The sequence below is a fragment of the Polyodon spathula genome, chromosome 41, assembly GCF_017654505.1.
Source record: "Polyodon spathula isolate WHYD16114869_AA chromosome 41, ASM1765450v1, whole genome shotgun sequence".
NCBI classification, from domain to species: Eukaryota; Metazoa; Chordata; class Actinopteri; order Acipenseriformes; family Polyodontidae; genus Polyodon; species Polyodon spathula.
The window spans coordinates 653947-674090 of NC_054574.1; the positions used below are offsets into that span (position 1 = coordinate 653947).

General features: G+C 45.5%; 1 protein-coding gene across 1 annotated transcript; it reads right to left on the reverse strand.

Annotated features, from left to right (window-relative positions):
* Positions 1–3841: 3841 nt before the first annotated feature.
* On the reverse strand, positions 3842–19624 carry pitpnm3 (PITPNM family member 3). The gene is made up of 5 exons (XM_041236589.1): positions 19482–19624; positions 13884–13979; positions 7337–7444; positions 4506–4582; positions 3842–4066 (listed from the first exon to the last, which is right to left on the reverse strand). Exons 2-5 carry the CDS (start codon positions 13942–13944, stop codon positions 3842–3844), a joined length of 471 nt encoding a protein of 156 aa, XP_041092523.1. The 5' UTR covers positions 13945–13979; positions 19482–19624.
* Between the last annotated feature and the right edge of the window lie 520 nt (positions 19625–20144).

Consider the following 20144-nt stretch of genomic DNA (forward strand, 5'->3'; position numbering starts at 1 on the left):
CGCACCTGAGCCTGTGATCCTTCCCCAGTCCAGCGACGCTATCGATTTAGCAGCAGCACTAACATGCTAATGGAATCACACCTTTCAACATACAGGAATCAGAACCCAGGACTGCAATTACCAAAGCAGCAATTAGGTGCCTGTTATCTTCACTCACACAGTATTCCCATCCAGCCTGCAACAGCGCTTCCTCTGGCCTGGGCTGAGCCCTCGTTCCAGTTTCAATTTGAAGGGACTGAATTGAAAGCTAAAAGGCCTGATTCTCTGATGTCAGGGAAGGTCAGACGTACCGAGCAGCACTCATTAAAAAGCACTCTAATTACTACCTCAAAGGAGCCTGGAGAAGGGTTTGAGCTCCTGTATTACCACCTCACACGCTGACCATGAAATGTCGTATTGAATTTGATGGCCCCTTCAAATGCTCTGTCCTTTTTAATGAGCTCTGGGGAGTGGGGGGGGGGGGGATATTAAACCAAAACAGAAGCCAAACAACACGTTTCAAAAGGCGTTTTTTTTTTTTTTCTTTTTGAAAGTGACAGGGGGACAAACAGCTAGAGAAGCCTTGTTTAAAATTCTCAGATCAAACGCGGTCTCTACCAAAATACATCCGATGTGTCAGGAACCGTCACTGTGTAGAGAGCCTGGTCGGAATTGATTTGCATGTTAACAAGATAACAGCACTTTATTTTCTCTTCTAAAAGCTGTGCGCTCCATGCCTTGATAAAAACGCAGCAAATCACAGTAAAAGCACAGTAAAAACCCCAAGCAAGACACAGAAAATCAGGGGTGTCCAATCACGGTCCTGCAGAGCCATTCCACTGCAGGGTTCACAGGTACAGTGATATCATGAGCTGCTCCAGGGTCTGGAGGTGTAACTGATTCATATAAACAATTTAGAACAGGGTTGGTCAAAAAAGCAGCAATGCAGGGACTGTATTAAAAAGGTGAGAAATATGTTTTAAGATCATCAGGTTTATTAAATCCTTTTGGCTCGCCTTGCTTGCTTGTGTTTTTCTTTTCATTGCATGTCAACGCAGCCTTACTGATCTACTTCACAACCCCACTGAGACAGGAGACACGTTTAATGAGCCTGTAGCTCTCTGAGTTCTCGATGGCTCTCTCCACACGGCTCTGTTTACAGCAGTGTATCTTTACCACGCAGCACTCAGACGTTGAAGTGCCCTGACCTTAGCGTGCGGCTCTGTTTATATCCAAAGACATTGTTTCATGCATGGGAGACAGGCTGACTCTCTCATTCTTTCCACTCATTTTCTCTGACCCCAGAGAAATTAAAAGCAGAGGCTATATATAACCACAACAACAACTCTGCTTTTTCCCCTTTCCTTCCGAGCATCAAGGGCTACTGACAGAGCGAATGGAGCAGCGCTGTGTCTGTCGAGAACTTGAAGTGAGAATGTGTTTTTTTTTTTTTAATGAACACGCTCTGTCTGCCAGCTTTCTCACATGCTGTGTGGTGTTTGTTTGTTTTTTGTTTTTTTAATAAACCAATCCCCTGCCACCCCTGTTTTTTCTAGTTTGCCCATTCCAAGGCCATTACCCTCACAGCTGGAACCCGCTTACAGATCAGAGGGACTGAAGATCGCCGGGCAATTTTTATTCCTGCTGTCGAGACAAAATGCCTCCACTCCCTGCGCAGCTAAACAGGCAGGCTGGCCGGCAACAAGTCCCATCATCGCTTTACACGGCAGCAAACCATATTTTAAAAGCACTGGATAATCCACAGACATGCTCCAAGTCATTTTGAAAGCTGTAGAGTTCAGAGCAGAGATCATGGCAGGAATATAGCCCTTGTTTAAACATAGTCACTTTTAGATGAATTGCTTGCCTCTGTTTTTCTTCTGCTGTTGAAGTAAATGATGATAGCTGTGGGATGCAGAGTGCCAGGCAGCTTTGTTAATAAAGCCGCTGGGTTCTAATGGGACTGATCGACGGTGAGATTGCTATTGCTGCTGCTGTTGATATGTGTGTGAAGCAGAACCTTCTCGATGACAGGACCATCCCGTCCATAAACAGTCCTTTAACCCCTCAGCCAGCTAACATCATCTTGTGTGAACCCTGGGTCAGTGCAGAGTGGTGTGGCGTTTTAGTTCCGCCTCAAGGGTGTTGTTCATTGGTTCTGCTCTGTGTTACAGGTTTGCAATGGAAGAGGTTCCTCAAGGATCCGGAGTGACACGTGTGTATGACTGTGATCAACTTCACAAATCCACCACACCATTCTGAACATTTTCCCCGAGAACGGCAGTCTCATCTTGAGAGAGGCTCAGGTCTGGAAATAAATCAATCAATCAACCAATCAATGATTCAGCCGATCAACCAATCAACGAATCAGCCGATCAACCAATCAAAGAATCAGCCGATCAACCAATCAACGAATCAGCGGATAAACCAATCAATGAATCAGTTGAACAATCCAATTGCAGTGAAGGCAGCAGACGCTCCCTGCTGCTCGGCTCAGAGGAGGAAGCTGCAACGAAACCGAATGGGATAAGAAAACCTTGCTGGCATATCAACGTGAAGACGAGGCAGCCGGATTCCTGTCCCCATAGGCCAAGCCAGGCGAGGTTTGAGCTCTGCTCTGATTACTGTATGCAAGAGAGCGCAAACACACACAGGCTCCGAGTCTCTCGGAGTGCTTTTCTCCTCTGCATATTTCCAGGTGTTGTTGTTGATTTCTGCTTCTTTGTTTTGTCAGCAGCGTGCCTGTTTATCCCCTGAGCTAGAACAACGAAGCAACAAGCAGGTCTCAAGCAGCCCAGTCGTTTGTGATGAACACTGTATACAGGTGAGAGAAAGTGCTGGCTGCCCCTGACTTACTGATATCGGAGCAAGACGGGGGTCAGTGTGTGCCCTGCGGTACTGATATTAAATTGCAAACCCTTTATGACAGGTTCATTCTGTATTGCCTGCAGGCACTTGTCTCCCTGATTTCACAGTGCTGCTATTGTTGATGTCAGTCAGTTTGCCATTGCTGCTGGTTTGCAACCTTGAAACAATGCAAACCATGAAGCAAGGCAGAGCCCTAGACAGCACAGCAGAGATCTAAAGCAATGCAAAGTGTTTATTTCAGGTCCTCTCCCATGCACCTACGGCATGCCCTCCCATATCGGCAGTGGACCTGCGATCCAACAAGAAACAGCCTTAATATTTGCTCATTAAACACTCAGCCTGTGACAATGAATCCTCCAGCTTTCAGATCCAATTATGTGCTTCAATTTGAAGGGACGCTCCAGCTAGAAAAGTCACGGCGCGCTGACCTGTTCTCCAGTAACAAGGGGGACCAGGGAGGGAGGTAAGGGAAACAGCCGCAGAGCAGAACTCTTGTTCTAAAATGGCCTTTTCTTAGCAAACACAAAAGAAAGTAACACAGTGACATATTGGAACTGTGCTGAGTGTACTCTGCAAAGGGCAGAGAAAAGTACAAATAAAAATAACTGCACTGCCTCGGTGGGCTACATGGGAGGCTTGTGCAGAAGACTGTAATTACTATTCTGTTAACAGCACAAAGGGAATGGGGGAGAGGGAGGGAGGGCTGATATATCTCTCTGATAGATTTTGCATTCTGATGCGTGGTATTGTAGCATGCTATTATATCGCATATGTCGCACTGTGACAGGTTCAGTGTTTTTTCATTTGTTAGTCGATTGCAATATCCCAGATCCACTTGCAGCGGGACTGCAGCAAGCACAGTGCATTAGTGTTAATACATTTAGACTAGTCATGATAACAATGCATTAAACAAAGCTGGGCCGACCCCCTCTTTAAAGAAAAGCCCAGGAGCACGGGAGCCAGCAGGAATGCCCCTGGCTCTTTGCCCAGCAGCTTACTTGGAGACGAGGGAGAAGGCTTCGGTGCAGATGGCGCAGCAGGGCACCAGCTTGATTTGCACGCGCTCGCTGGCGGCAGGGAAGTGCGCGCGGGCCACCTTCTGGAACACCGAGCGGAACGTGTTGATGTCTGCCATCTTAGAGCTCTGGTCCCCTCCCCCGCTGTCCAGGATGTTCCCCCCGTGCAGGACCAGGATGAGGATGTGGGTTCGACACGCCCTCTGTGAGCAAACACGAGACAGACAGCAGAGCTGGGCTCAGTTACAATCACAATTACAGTCACAGCACAATCAACTGCTGGAATTGAAATTACAATTACAATGCTATTTTGGTCAATTACAATTAGATTTATAATGACACTAAACAGTAACATAGACAGCTCCCCACATTAACATGCTTACTCTGGTCATTCTAAATAACCAGCAATAATAATCACAGCTACCAACACAGAAACATGCTCCAGCCATGGCCAAAACATTGCATTGGAATTGAGGGGCGCCTGCATGCAATAGGCAGAACAAGTCAGTTTTGTGTTTTGTCCCACTTGAAATGACATGACGCTGCATGCAAAACAAGCTTTGTAAAGCGCAGGGGAGCACGACAAAGGCATGGCAAAGGAGTAAGGACACAAGGCTGCCCTCGGGGTCCGAGCTGTCATACCTCGCTGTCCTCCATGCAGTCGATGCTGCTCTGAGCAGTACAGCGCCCCCGGCCCAGCGCCGCTCGATACAGACTCTCTGCGGGTGAAATCAAGGGGTTAGAGATTCCGGCACCCTGCAATCAAGCAGGCTGCATTTCAATCACAGCTGCTTCAAGCAAGGACCAAATAACACAATCAACATAAAAATCAATTACATGGAGCTCGATTGAGAAAACTGCCCAAAATTGACAGCAGCCTGCATGTCACAGGCCAGGATTAAAATGAGAACGGTGGCTGCCGCCAGCATGTCTGAGACTCATCCCTAAAGCGGTGCACTTCACCGAAATGAAAATGGAAAAAGGGTCACGCTGCACTAGCACTGAAAGAGTCAGGTGAGCATTCACTGTGCTCGGCTTGCCCTGCCTGTCTGGAAGTCATGTTTACAACTGATCCAGCGTGGCTGACAGCCCAATCAGACTCGCTAAAGCGAGCGAGAACACCTTTCAATTGAAGGCACCAGCGCAAGGGCTGTGTGATCTCGTCTCGCATGGGAGGGGCAGGGTTGACCCCTCCAAGATCAAGTCTTCTTGCACCTAGCCTGAGGGAGAGCCTGTCCATTCCTATAACAATCCCAGCCTCTCAGACAGCTCAAACTTGGACCAAGTTGTTTCCTTTCAGTCCATTCAAACCAGGTCCTTGATTAATACCTCCCCCGAGTCACTGAATCACACTGCACATACCTCGAATCAGTATAATATGCAGAGGGAGTAGCCCGTCTTGGCAAGCTCCAGAATGCTGAATTCTCTTCTTGATATTCTAGAGCGTTATAGTGATAGTTGTGGGTTCTATTGCTTTAAAGAAGCTCCTCAAAAAATGGAAAGCAAAATGCAACCCAAACATGTAAAAGCCTGGGGGAGGGATTTTCAAAGACAAATCGGTCTTTAGCTCCTGCGCTGTTAAGATTAATTGCGTCGTGTTGTACTGCACTGCAACGTTCATCAAGGGACCCAATTATACAGCAGCTGGAGCATCGAAGCGTCCTTTGACCCAACTCAACACATCCTATAAATCAATTCCTGAGCAACATGTCAGCTTTACCAAGAGTCAACAACAGCATTCCAGCAGGAAATCAATTAAAATCAAGTTAAATACCTTGAAAGAAACGTGCGAGTCGTTCATCGCGATCAGGAGTCCGCTGCACAGACTCCTGCTAGGAATAGGGTGCTAACTCACTTAACAGAGGACGGATAGGCTAATAACTGTGTGTGGGAATGTCCATATAGACCAAAGGGAAAACCAATAAACACGAGCAGACCCCCGCCACCGGAGAATTAAGGGTTAGTCTGAGGGGTGGGGGGCTGATCCTGAATAGCTGGAAGGCTTTGTGGGGAGGATAGAGAATAGAAAGAGAGAGGGTTCGATGCTCATTTGGGGTGGGGGTTGGGGATACAAGGTTTGGACCGAGCTAGGGTTCAGAGTTTTGTTCTGCGGTATGAATTTGGTAACCAGTTTGCTGTTGAAATGGCTTGAAATGTATTTTCTGTTGTAAATGTGTGTTATTATACAGCGAGTAAAAACCCCTCAAATCTCCCCGCACAGTGGGGAGATGGCTTTGGAAGACAGCCTGCTCAGAGATAAATGTCACAGTGATAAGCAGAAGGAAGGAATGAAAGAGCCCGTACTGTGCAGACGTCGATTGCCACTTTATTCACTGAATGTCGCTTGCAAAAATAAAATGAAAATGCTTTTATGCAAACACGCTGCCCCACACCTTGCTTATTAAAAATGGAATTCCTGAACGATTCCTGAGTCAACTGAGAACAAATCCTCATTTCCAATGACGAGCTGGCATGAGGCTCACACCCCCACAGAAAACAACATCAAACACAAAAAATGAAACAACACCACACCAGCGGTCATAAAACAGAACTCAGCAGGCAATGCTAAAAACACCTAGCGTTTAAACGACTCAGCTACGAGGCCAGAGCAGCAGAGTCAACGGACACATGCACTAACAGCTTCGTCTGCCATTGCAGTAGCAGGGTGTGACCAGTAGAGGGGGCCCACGTGAACTGGAATGTTCTTCACTGAGCAGGGAAAGCCTGGGAGAGCCCACGGGAGCCCAGGGGCTCAGACACACACACACACACACACACACTGGAAATGGCTCGACTGCGCAGCGTGCATATAGGAGCTGGTGTGGAATACAGATCAACAGCACCGACTCTGAACAGAAAAGGGGCTTCAAAGATCACGGGTCTCCTCCTGCTTGGGCAGGAGGTCCTGCTTCCCTCACAGCTGCACAACGGTTTCATTCTGAACTCCCAGAACTGCCTCTAAATGTATTCCCTTACCCACAGAAACAGACACACAGGACGGGCCTCCTCTGGGAATGCAGGCTCTCATTCATGTTAAACCTCTGTGGATTTCTGCTGTGAGGATGCACAGCGCTAAACCTTTTTTTATGAATGGAATGCAATTTCACATTCATGAAATGAATCTAGACTTGCAAGTAGCCAGAGAGATGGGAGGAGGGCATGGTTAGTTAAATGCTGCTTCATTTTTTTTTCAAATTCTTTTCCATTTCATTTAGGGTCAGTTTCAGGTTATGCTGATAGACTTGCAGCCTGGTTATCTGCTCCCCCCGGTTACCTTGCGACTGGTCGATGTGCCCCAGGGTCTCTATCTGCCCCCCCCCGGTTACCTTGCGACTGGTCGATGTGCCCCAGGGTCTCTATCTGCCCCCCCCCGGTTACCTTGCGACTGGTCGATGTGCCCCAGGGTCTCTATCTGCCCCCCCCGGTTACCTTGCGACTGGTCGATGTGCCCCAGGGTCTCTATCTGCGGTTACCTTGCGACTGGTCGATGTGCCCCAGGGTCTCTATCTGCTCCACCAGGTCGTTAGAGTTCCACTGGCTCATGCTCAGCAGCATGGCGCTCTTCCCCTCCAGCACTTCCTCTGGAACACAAACACACACACACAGAAAGGGTCACGTACCAGGACGCTCTAAACCCTTTGTTTTCCTGGAGCCATCTTTGGTTACAGTGAGCGTTAAGGATTCTGTCCCCAGTATAACCACGAAGGCAGGTTTTTTTTTTTTTTTTCCACAATATATTACATTATATTATAGATCAGAACTTCTCCAAGAAGCAAGACTGCAGACGTCTGAGTCGCTACAGAGAGAGATTCTACCCTGTCTGCCTACAGTGAGAACACACACCGCTGGCAGAAGCATAGACTTTAATAAAGAAAACCGCGCGCCCTGCCTTAACCCCCAGACACCGAACAGGAGTTTCAGGACTGGCTCTCTCTTATTAAAGCACTTGAGAACACTTTGCCGTGGCTCGCCTCTTGTGCAATGCTATTTTTAAACAGTTTGAGGTGAACCGAGCCACGACTTGAACTGCTCTTCCAAGGCGGAACTGTGGGTAAAAACACAACAAAGAGATATATCACAAGTCCCTTTCTGCTAAAGCTTTCACTCTGTAATACGATTCCCAGCTCTATGAGTTAGAACCACACTGGAGTGTCACTCCCACTCTAGGTCCAGTGCAGGATGATACACATGGCTTTATAATGGCAGAGGGACTTCTCCAATCAACACCACTGATCAGCTGCTTCAAGCTGGAACGACAAACTGGCCCAAGCTCATTAATCAGATTTGTTTTTTGTTAAAGGAGTGTCTGTGAGCAACAGAGAGTTAAGAAAACGCTTTTGGTGACATCTCATTAAAGAGAGTCACTGCTGAAATACCTACCTGCAGCCGAGTTACTGTGAGAGAAGTGACAGGGCAGAGGCAGCGTGACCCCATTGTTCTTCCACAGACATGATACCCGACAGCGCGCTGTGCAGGCTCTGCTCTTCATCCAGTTCTGACACTAAACTTCACTTCCAGGTGCTTTCAGAGCTTCAGCGCCAGCACTTCACATGCATTTTTAGGGTCACATTTTCGGTTTATTAGCTTATAAGGCGAAGGGCAAAAGATCCGGGCTCGTCTGCATTCACGGTTACAGAGCTTGTAAGCTCATCTCACTGACAGGGGGCAGGACAGAATCTGTAAGGGCAGCGCATCACACAACACTGCCCGTGCCACTGACTAACACATTAACATGTGCTGCTCATTAACAGATCGTTAGGTGATTAACCTGGTTATTAACTGATAAAAGGGGTCAGTTTAAAGGGTTGAGCAAGCGTCCGATCCCTGCTTACACTGACGCCGTTCCTAATACGTGAAACAGAGAGCTGACTGCAATATTTTAAACAGCAGTCTATGGAGATTTCAACCTGAACAAAGCTACTGTATGGGTTTCTTAAAGGGCACATAAGGACCTTTTTATTTTATTGTGCTACGTGTTCCCTGCCTCAAGATGGCTTCACATGTACCCGCATGGACCTCTCAGAACTACATTTCCCATCATCTTCCTGCTCACATATGTAACTGAGATGGATTTACCAGTGAGCAGGAGGATGATAGGAAATGTAGTTCTGAGAGGTCCATGCAGGTACATGTGAAGCCACCTTGTAAAAAAAAAAAAAATTAAAATTAAAACAACACACACGCCTTACTTAAACGGCTGTAGCAACACATGGGAACATGTAACACACTGAAATAAAAAGGTCCTCATATACTCTTTAATTTGATGATAAGTCACGAGTTCGTTCATATTTGACTGCAATAACAATGCCAAAGCATGTCGTTTATTATAGAAAAAAAAAGAAATAATGAAAATAATCAGATTATTATTAATAACACAATGTTCACAAAGGTTAAACAAACAATGACTTTGGTTCAGTGAAGATTTCCTTCCCTGGACCCAAGTACGCACCACGGTCTACTCCGCAGCCTTTTTGTGTTGGCAGAGGAAACAATCACTGCGATGTAATCAACTTCCCCACCTGCTCTTAATAATCAGGGCAAGACCGTCTTCAATTAGCAGCGCTGCAATCTCTAATTAAAACGACGAGGGAGAGGGGCAGGGCTGGGTGTATGTGGCAGACCCTGGCAGGAGAGAAAGGGGCAGATTATTTACCCTCTCCATCTCTGCCCTGGTACTGTATATGCCACCCTAATCCTGCAGATGAAAAGTGTCCCAGAGTGAGCGGTGAAAACCACGTCTTTAAAAGGGTTACTTGTCACCCCAGCTTGCACATCTCTTTAGCAGTGCTGTCTATCCCAGCGTGTCACTGCACTTTGAAACAATGAGCGATTTTGATGCCTTTGCCTCATTTCGCTGTTATGGTACTGATTCAGTGTGGTGCATTATTAAACAGGGTGATCTGTTTGAAAACGAGCAAAACACCAATTTCCATGAATTAACTGCAGACAGCACACACACAGACACACATATACAATTCCTAGCTCCTGGCATTCTCATACCACGTGCCTCACAGCGGTATTGTTTTTCTCTCCGCTTATGAGTCTTCATTTCTATATGAAATACATCAATCATCCTCTCGCTGCACGCCTATTACAGCGACACTCTGTCAAATGAAATTTCTTCAACGACTCCTTCATCTGTGTTTAACTGTTGACGTGGCAAGCCTTGATTGACCGAGGGGCTCCTGCAGAGAAAACAAATTATTTGTATTTGATTCTGCTTCTACCCTGGGATAATACAACACATTCCCTGAGGGATCGTTTTCTGTATTTTAATACTTCAGTATTATCACACTGTTCAATCACTTTAGGACTGTCTTTGGCCCTCTGGCTGCACTCACTGTGTTTTTACACATTTAAATATTCGTTTGGTTGTGTGGGTTTTCTTCTTTTGGTCCGATCATTTTTTCTCTTCACCGCAGCGATTCCCCGCAGCTCGGGAGAACTGAGGGTTCAGTGGGGGGTCTTCCGATCCCACGACCGCGCCAGCTTCCTCTACTCGGAAGCAGCCCCTAACTGTCTTGAAAATTGAGCCGCTTCAACAGAAATCAAGCTCTCCACTAAAACTAGAGGATGCATTGAGAGCACTTGGAGACAGCCGCCTCCCTCGCTAGCTTTTTAATTTCACAAGACTATTACCTCATCACAGCCTCATAATCCCACTCACACTATGTGCCTTGTAATCATCACTGAGTTTCAGGGACAGCAATAATACAACCAGGTCCCAAATTAACTACAATAGAACCTGCCTGGAGTAAAAACCTGGATTGGATTTGGTCTCGAGGGCCGGAGTTGAGTACCACTGTGCTATACACACAGGCAGGCAGTTCGGACCAGGTCGGTCTTTGTTCCAATCATGTCCTTAAATGACTAGACTGCACCAATTAAACCAGCTCCTGTGTAATTTAATCATATCAGTAAAACCTGGAATGGAATTACCTTCCAGGACCGGAGTTCCCCTCTCCTCTTATAAATAACACATAATTGATAAATGACAGACTGGAGGCAGTATTGAAACTTTACAGCACAACAAAACAGATTGGAGCTGCCTGGGTCAATCTACAGCTCACAATAATAATACTAATACTAGCTGACAGCGGGTTTAGTGGCGTGCTTTTTACTATTACAAGAGAGCAGATTTGCTAAATGGAAAATAAATAAGCGCAATGGTTTGCACAGGGAGCAGTGAAGCGGCTCCCTGCTTGAACCAGCAATAAACCGGACAGCTTTATATCTCACTCCTGTAGGTGTGCAGGGTTCGGGCAGAGCTGCAGACACAATGGGCTGGAATCTTCACTTTCGCTTATTAAGCTGTTCTGATAATCCCCCTTTCTATATGATAACTCCCTCAACACCGTGGACAGGGCTAGGAAAAACAACTCCACTCAAAACCGCAGACAACTCTAGTAGGGCAGCAAAGATAAAAACAGCAGCTCAGTAAACCACCTGCACAGGTTTGAAACTTGCGCTAGTGCTGCAGCCAGTCCTGGGTTCAGCGTGTAGCTCTAGTGCTTGCCCAAGAGCATTATGTTTCATCATCAGACTGCAATTCAAAGAATAACAATTTAAAAAGTGAGAACTGTTTGAAGCAAAATGCTCTTAGACTTATTAACAGCAGCTCCTGTCACCCAAACTTTACAGTCGCTCTCAAGCCGACTTCACTCCACTCTGGTTTCCATTAAAATGAATGAGCAACACAGCTCATAAAAGATGCACAGGACACTCCCCGGGAAAAACAATTACACCTCGAGCCTGCCGCTGGGCAGATAATTACAAGATTGCAATGATGTCGTTTTATTTAACCTGTAATAGCAGATGCGGTATTAGAGTACAGTGACTGTCATTCTCAATTAGTCTGGAAATTGAATGGGCATGGGGGGGGGGGGTTATAAATACCATTAAGATTATACAGTAATTAAATAACGAGTTGCAGGGTAACCCTTTGTATGAAAACATGCCAAGGCGTTGATAAAAGCGTCTAACCGAAGGTCTGTATGCAGTTACTAGCTTTTGCTTTCAGCTGTAGAACAGGTAATGGACCCTTCCTGCCCTTCTATCTTTCAGTCTTTATGACTCTTTAAAAACAGCCCAGTCAAAGTCAATGCGCTCCCAATCCCAATCCCAATCCCAACTCCTTTTTTAAATCAATTCTCATTCCAATTCCAATCCCAATTCCAGGGGAGGTTGAAAGGGAATGGGAATTGGAATTGGGAATTGATTTTAAAAAGGAATTAACCCCAGCCCTGCTTCCCAGTGCTTTGCAGCAGCCGGTGTGGCTGCATCTTTTGGTGTCTCTGGTTTCCTTGCTGAGAGCTTGGCTTTGAGACTCTGGTGGGAGAAGGGCTTTACAGGGCTTATCTGCCAGACAGTTTGATGGCACAGTATTTTTTATTAAATGCCGTGGATGTAAGCTATTGGATCCGTCTCCTCAAACACTTCTCAGAATCGAAATGTCACCCGGTGTCAATCTAACAAGCCATTGTGAATATTTATTTGAAACTGAGCAGTGAAAACTTGGGAAGCCATGTGCAGGGAGCCTTGCCATGCTCACACGCCGCATGTGCCCTGGTTTACCGCACGCCCTTCTTTTACACGCCACTATTTCAACCACTGCACCTGGTGGCCTATTCCAAGCATCTCTAATTCTCTGTTCAGAAAGGGCTGCCTCCCATTCAGAATTTTCCATCAGCTTCGATTCATGCCCTCCCATCCTTACCGAATACGTTCACATTCCAGCACTGAATCACTTAGCCCTTTAGAAACTATCATTGAATCTTGAGACGGCTACTCCTTTAAAAGCAAACTTTACCGTAGAGCAACAACCCCGCTTGTTGTTGTAAACCTGGTTTGTGGTTTCCAGGTTCAAAGTTTGGCACAGAGCAGTGTTGTGTAATGTAGCTCAGCATGTCATGCCTGGAGGAGTGGAGCTGAAATGCTGAAACGATCAAAGAGCAGTCTGGGGGAGGATTCGTTACGTAATTTCTAATGCAGTTTAGTTCCTCTTTCATGGAGGGACCTACGCATCCTCTTTCATGTGTGGCTCATTCCTCCTAAAAGAGGTGATGTCAAAGTGCTGATGAGTCAAGCGCAGTGCTCTGTGGCAGATCAAAAGACTGGTAAAGAGCTCTGAGTTGCTGCTCGACCCTGAATCTCTATCTCGAGAAGGACAGCGTAGGAGAAGGGGGACAGGAGGGCAGGGGGACAGTGCTGCACGCGTTCACCAAGATCAGTCCTGCAGATACACACTGAAGCTCTTAGCACCAAGCTGCCTTACAAACGCTGGGGCTACAATTGTATTTAAGTTTGGATTCGAGTTTTTAATGGGGCACAGTTGAGATTATATTCAATGGAGAAATCGCCCACCCCCAGTCTTTAACTGAGGGGTGACCTGGAAAAAAAAAACTTGATAACCCAAAATTTCACTGCTTTCAGATACCCTATCCTGCTGTCCAACGGTAAACTGAAGTGTTCGTGTTTTTCAAATTGTTTTTGAGTTTTTCCAGAACACCACACTTGTTGATGGTAATGTTAAGCACAATGAGGTGACTCTCACATTGTGGGATGTCAGGTTTTTCCAGGACACCCCTGATAAATAAGTTGCTCCCCTATCCTCAGCGAGGTGCTTTTCATTATTTCTTTAAGAGAAACGCAACTCCTGACTCGGCACTGTGGGAATCTCTGCAGCACCGTCATCGGCAGAGCCCAATATTAAGCCAAAGACAAAAGACATCATTTAAATGTGCTGTGAATTGCAATCCCTGTGGACACTGTTCCTGGAAACCTTCCTGGAAAAAAAATTAATAAACTGGGAAGCTGTTAGAAAAAAATCAAAAGCCTTCTTTAAAAAGCTGCATCGGGTCAGAATAAGAGAACATTAAAAAAAAAAATGTTTTAAGCGTTCCCTGATTCGATATGTGATGAGGGTGAGTAGATCCCCAACAACCACAAGTACAGCTGCACTGTTAAACACAGTACATATTAAACAGCTCAGTGAAGAAGACACCCAGCTCCCTGACGAACCCCGAGCGTCGAAGAATTCCTCGTCTGAGCTCTCCACCGACTCGTGCTCTATGTTCTGCATCCGCCACTGGGGGGAGCTCTGCTTGCGGGAGGCAGCTGGGAAAAAAAAGAACAAAAAAACAAAAAATCAGGCGGGACAGAGACAGTGTGAGGCAGGCAAAGAAAGCGCCCTAGCCTTTGACCTCCGGGGGCCTGGGTTCAAATCCGGCCTCTTCTGTCACAACAGCACAGAACCACAGTCTTGCGTGAGTTTATCTGGTGGGGAGGTGGGATTCATGTATTCCGTTCACCCGGCGTCCGTTTCACTTATTCTATCAATCGCTTGTTTATTCATTACGATCTCTTCCTTTCTCTAACTGCCCTCTTCATTTCCGGCATTCACTGCACAACAATGAGCGCTTTGCATTCACTCAGGGACGCAAACTCTGCTCCCTTGCAACCAGGCAGCCCTGCGCTCAGAACCCAGGCCACTGCAATTCTGCGGTTTCGATGTCCCCCCCCTCGATGAATAGATCATGCATTTGACATGCCCCTCCGTGCTCTATCCATGCTGGCTTTTGGTTTGCCATGCTCTCTCTGTGCTTTACACTCTCAAGCGGGTTTTAAAAAGAAAGCGCTTGAACTGCCGCTCAGCTCCTTGTGCACCTCAAGCAGCTGAAGGGCTCAGTGTAATGCCGTGCAGGATCATTTCAATGGGAGTCTGCCGGAGAGAGGGAGAGAGGTGTGGAAACGCCCCCTCTGTTCTTCTCGTGCCTCCATTCCAAAATCGCTCAAACAACTCTGTCTGACATGATTAGCTGATCTCAGTTTTTTTAGGTTATTGCAAATGAAAAATATATATACATATATATATTGCATGCAGCTCTGTCTGTAGTCAGATTGTCATCTTTTGCCTGTCACCCCTGGTAATCTGTGTCTTTCATAGAGGGGAGGGAGAGAGAGAGAGAGAGAGAGAGAGAGAGAGAGAGAGAGAGAGAGAGAGAGGGAGAGGGAGAGGGAGAGAGAGAGAGAGAGAGAGAAAACTCACCCATAGAAATGAAGATTATGAGAGGTTATATATTTTTTGTCCCCAGGGATATTCCATCCTGTTTATTTCCTCAGTAGCTCTGCTGTAGACAATTGATTCAATTGGTTATCCATTTTTTTTTGTTTGTTTTGTTTTTTTGGTGCCAGTCAAAGTTAAAAATAATATATCAGATATTCATCTCTGTAGTGTGTCCACGAAAACAGAAAACAAACCAGAAAAAGCCCTGCTATCACTGCCTGCCACCACCTAGCTGTTACAACATCCACTCACTCTCCCTCCAACACACACACACACACACATACACACACACACAGCTCAGCTGCTGCCAAATTTAAACCTGTAAAACTCAGATTTTGCTGCCTTGAAATGCAAATGCTGCAAATTATGACGACGTGCTTTAGAATCCCTGGGTCAAAGTCATCAAATTCTATCTCTTTTCCTTAGTTTCTAGTTTATTGTCATTTTGAAAAGCAAGATTAAAAACCCCAAACTTCCACAAACACAAACTCAGATCTGCTGTTCTAAACAACACAGGCCCCGTCCCACTGACTAGCAGATAGATCACTCTGTCAGGAAGTCCAGTAAGTAGTCACCAAGGGTTAAAAATCAGTATTCCTACTCCTTAGCTTTCAGTGTCCCACTGTTTTACTATTGAGTTTTTTTGGTAGGAGGAGTGTTGACAGCAGGGATCGAACCCGGGACCTCCTGCACCCCAAACCAAAGCAAGCACACTCACTCCCCGAGGAACTGGATCAGCATTTTAGCACAAACTACTTCCTTGCACTGCAGTCTTCCAGTGATAGTGCGCGTGTGCGTGTGTGTGTGTGTGCGTGTGTGCGTGTGCGTGTGCGTGTGCCAGAGACAAAAGTGATTGAGGTCCTTCTCTGAAAGAGCTGCCATCCTACAGGGGTGCAGTAAATCAGGACGCGAAGAGGGGTTTCATAACTCCAGTCATTCGTCTTCAGGCCTGTATAATGTACATTTTTCGAAAGTCTTTCAAATATCAATGTGCAAGGAGAAGCTACAGCTGAATGCATCAACATTTAGGTCGCTAAAAAAAAAAAAAACAACACAGAAATAATGAAAAGACACAGCTAACTGAAACGGCCCCCAAGGGAAGAAATTCACCGACATTGCGGGACTTTCTGTAGCCTGAGCAGCAGTGCTATTTAAATGAGGAAGAAGCAGGGAAACCATGCGTCTGCATTAATTCCACTGATATTAACAATCTGAAACGGCAGTGCTGCGTGCTGGCAGTATGTGCTCTGCATGTGTCACTATTGTAGACGTTCATACATTGTGTGCAAGGTATCTCTTACAGACATCTAACTACAACAGACATATTCGCTTCAGAATAAAGGTACATTCTGCCGCACTGTTCCCTTCTTGGTAATTGACACATTTCTTACAGGAACGACTGCAGGTAGAATGTGCAGGAAAGTGAGGCTGAGTGTGTTTGTATCTGCAGAGGAGAGACATGAAAATAGCGGGCAAGTCAGTGGAAGTCAAGCCTGGATTAATTTCCTCTGCCTGACTTTAACCGGACTGTAATTTACCTTGAATAAATCAACGCACCGTAATTACCTTGAATAAATCAACGCACTGCAATTACCTTGAATAAATCAACGCACTGCAATTACCCTGAATAAATCAACGCACTGCAATTACCTTGAATAAATCAACGCACTGCAATTACCTTGAATAAATCAACCTGAATAAATCAACACTGCAATTACCCTGAATAAATCAACGCACTGCAATTACCCTGAATAAATCAACGCACTGCAATTACCTTGAATAAATCAACGCACTGTAATTACCTTGAATAAATCAACGCACTGTAATTACCTTGAATAAATCAACGCACTGTAATTACCCTGAATAAATCAACGCACTGTAATTACCTTGAATAAATCAACGCACTGCAATTACCCTGAATAAATCAACGCACTGCAATTACCCTGAATAAATCAACGCACTGCAATTACCCTGAATAAATCAACGCACTGTAATTACCTTGAATAAATCAACGCACTGCAATTACCCTGAATAAATCAACGCACTCAATTACCCTTGAATAAATCAACGCACTGCAATTACCCTGAATAAATCAACGCACTGCAATTACCCTGAATAAATCAACGCACTGTAATTACCTTGAATAAATCAACGCACTGTAATTACCTTGAATAAATCAACGCACTGCAATTACCTTGAATAAATCAACGCACTGCAATTACCTTGAATAAATCAACGCACTGCAATTACCTTGAATAAATCAACGCACTGCAATTACCTTGAATAAATCAACGCACTGCAATTACCCTGAATAAATCAACGCACTGCAATTACCCTGAATAAATCAACGCACTGTAATTACCTTGAATAAATCAACGCACTGTAATTACCCTGAATAAATCAACGCACTGCAATTACCCTGAATAAATCAACGCACTGCAATTACCTTGCTTTTTTTAATTGTACAATTACACACTTTGCTCAGTTGCATGCATCGTCATTTAAAACTCCAGACAATACTGTGGCTAGTGTTTTTGCTGGTGTTGTCCAAAGCATTGCCCAAAGCGTTTATCTGCATGTCTTTTTCAGTCTGTTATTTATTGCTCCACCTTAAACAGGAAATAGCCACAGCCTTTTAAACTACATTAAAAAACCCTGCCTCTTGAATGCATAGCTGCTCTTCCAGCATTTTGACTTGGATCATATCTCAATATGTGTCATCTGCCTCAACACTGTTGGCTCACTTCCTGTGCAGCAGGTATTGGGCTCCCACAGGCTGCAAAAAGGAGTTTCCACGGGGGTCCCAATACCTGTCGCACAGGAAGTGAATCTACAGTCCGGAAGTTTTTTGCAGCCCTAGTTATTTCCCCAATAGTCTGAATGTATCCTTCCTGTCACTGGAGTTTATGCCAATGCACGGAGTACAGCAACTGTGGTGCAGCGCCAGTTAGATATTGCAATGCAGTCCAGGATCCTGCACTGGGAAATGGATCAGTATCTGCATTTACAACCTGAACCCAAACAAACAAACAAAGACAGACACAGAAACCAAAACCAGCCAGTCACTGCTCGAAGCAAACCCGGCTAAACAGATACAGGCGAGATAATGAAGCCCTCGAAATGGCATTCTTCATCTTCTCCCTCGCTGGATTGAGACAGGCCCGGGCTCTCACAGCCTCATGAATATATGCAAAACATATCTGTCAGCGGTATTCACGCAAACGCAAAATGAATTTTAGAGCACATTGCTCTTTATCCTTAAGTAGATAAGCTCTTGGAAATCGGCAGAATTAGTTACAGAAAAACCTTCCCTCCCAGGGAAACTCAATCTGTTTAATAATTCACATTAATATATGGCTGGCGTGAAGCGAGAGGGCATTATGGTGTTTGCCGCGTTATACTCGCACATTAATTTTTGTTAATACATTTTGAGCAATGACTGCCAAGATAGCACTCTCTCTCCTAATCAAGGCACTTCCTCAGACCGGAACATTTAATATAGATTTCTTTCAGGAATGCACACAGTCTGTGTGTTTACTGATTTATTCTCTAATTCAGGCATGGTCCGTGAAGCGCAGAAGGGCCAGTACACTCACTCCAACGCTTTGCAAGCATTAAATCACTCTGCTGCAAGGCTTGGTGGCCCCAAACATTGAGTGGGGTCCTTCAGTCTGCATTTTTCTGTTTTTTTTGGAATTAAATAAAAAATCGGTACTTATAAAAAAAATGAAGGGGGCTAAAACACCAGCCTTTCTCCACTGGAGCCCTTCACTACTCATTCCAATAAAGGGTTAACAAGAACCTTCACAAATAGCTGAGTCTTTCTAACCTCCTGGCGCGGCTGAAGCATCTAACATGCGTCACCACCACTTACAACACAACAGGAGCTCCACAATGCAGCCAAAGCGATTATTATTTCTTTTATATCTTAAAGGCCGAACTGCAGCCAGACTGGAGGTCAGGCAGGGGTCTGCAGGGAAGAGTTCTGCAGTCAGCACATGCACAGAAACAGGATGAAGAGCCACGGTGCAGGACACAGTCAGGACTCCGGAGAGAAAAGCATGCTTCAATATCCAGGAGGCAGAAGAACATCTCCTGTCACAGCGAGACAGCAGGTGGAACAGTGCTAACTGTTCTGGGACCCGCTGTACAGAGAATCATTTCAGCCATCCCGTTGGGGGACTGAACAGCAATTTTGTAATCTGTCTGTGGCTTTTACGGTGATAGGATTGGGTTCATGCGGAGATGCTCTTGCTGCTTTTGACTCAGGAGACTGTGAAGGGACCCCCATGGAATCGTTCCATAGCTTTTACTGGAAAACTTTTCAGACAAATAAAACATTCCTAATGATGAGACACCGGGGGAGATCACTTTAGTACGTGGGTGTCTGTTTAACCTGTAGGATTCAGGATTGAGGAATAGGGGACCAGGTCTCCTGAGGTTGGGCATTTTTGGCTTAAAACACTTCCCCTTTAAGGGAGCAGCATCCCACAATCATGGAACCTGAACTCATATGTGGCACATATTTGAGCTGTCTGTGTGCTCCGCTATACCAGTAAGAAGACAGTCCAGTTTTTCAGTTCTTCTTTACATTCCCCGACAGCTGTTTTAGCTTCAGGGAGACACACCGGCTCCCCTCCTTGAAATGTGTCATCACGCTGTCAGCCAAATCTTCAGGCTTGCTCATCAAGTACCTCAGACTGTAAGATAAGACACCGGACAGCTTAGATTAACCAAAATAGACATTAAAAAGAGAGTGCTTTACTGATATACACCTGTCCTTATGTTAGCGCCGTATGTTAACAAACGCTGTCTTTCTGGCTTCATCAAGCTTACCGAGAAGGAAGATAAATAAGGAGGAAGGAAGGAGAGAAAGACAGAAGGAAGGAAATCTCCTGGGACGGTTTAATAAACACAGCGCACATTTTACACCCCAAAAAATGGAGCAGAAGATTCAATGCGGTACCGTTTCTTTGTCGGTCACCATTGCAGAAATGCATTTGTCGGGGGTAAAAAATAATGATAAAAATACGCTAGCCCGGTCACTCTTGCATTGGTGGTAAACGGATGACAATTTGGGGGTGGCAGGACTGCGCTTGTTAAAACAGGGTTTTGTGTTTTTAATAAAGATATTTCACGAGAAAGGGGTCGGAGAGGGTCAGTGAAAATCCCCTTGCTGTGCGTTGATCAGGACGAAGCCGCAGCAGGGAGTTCAT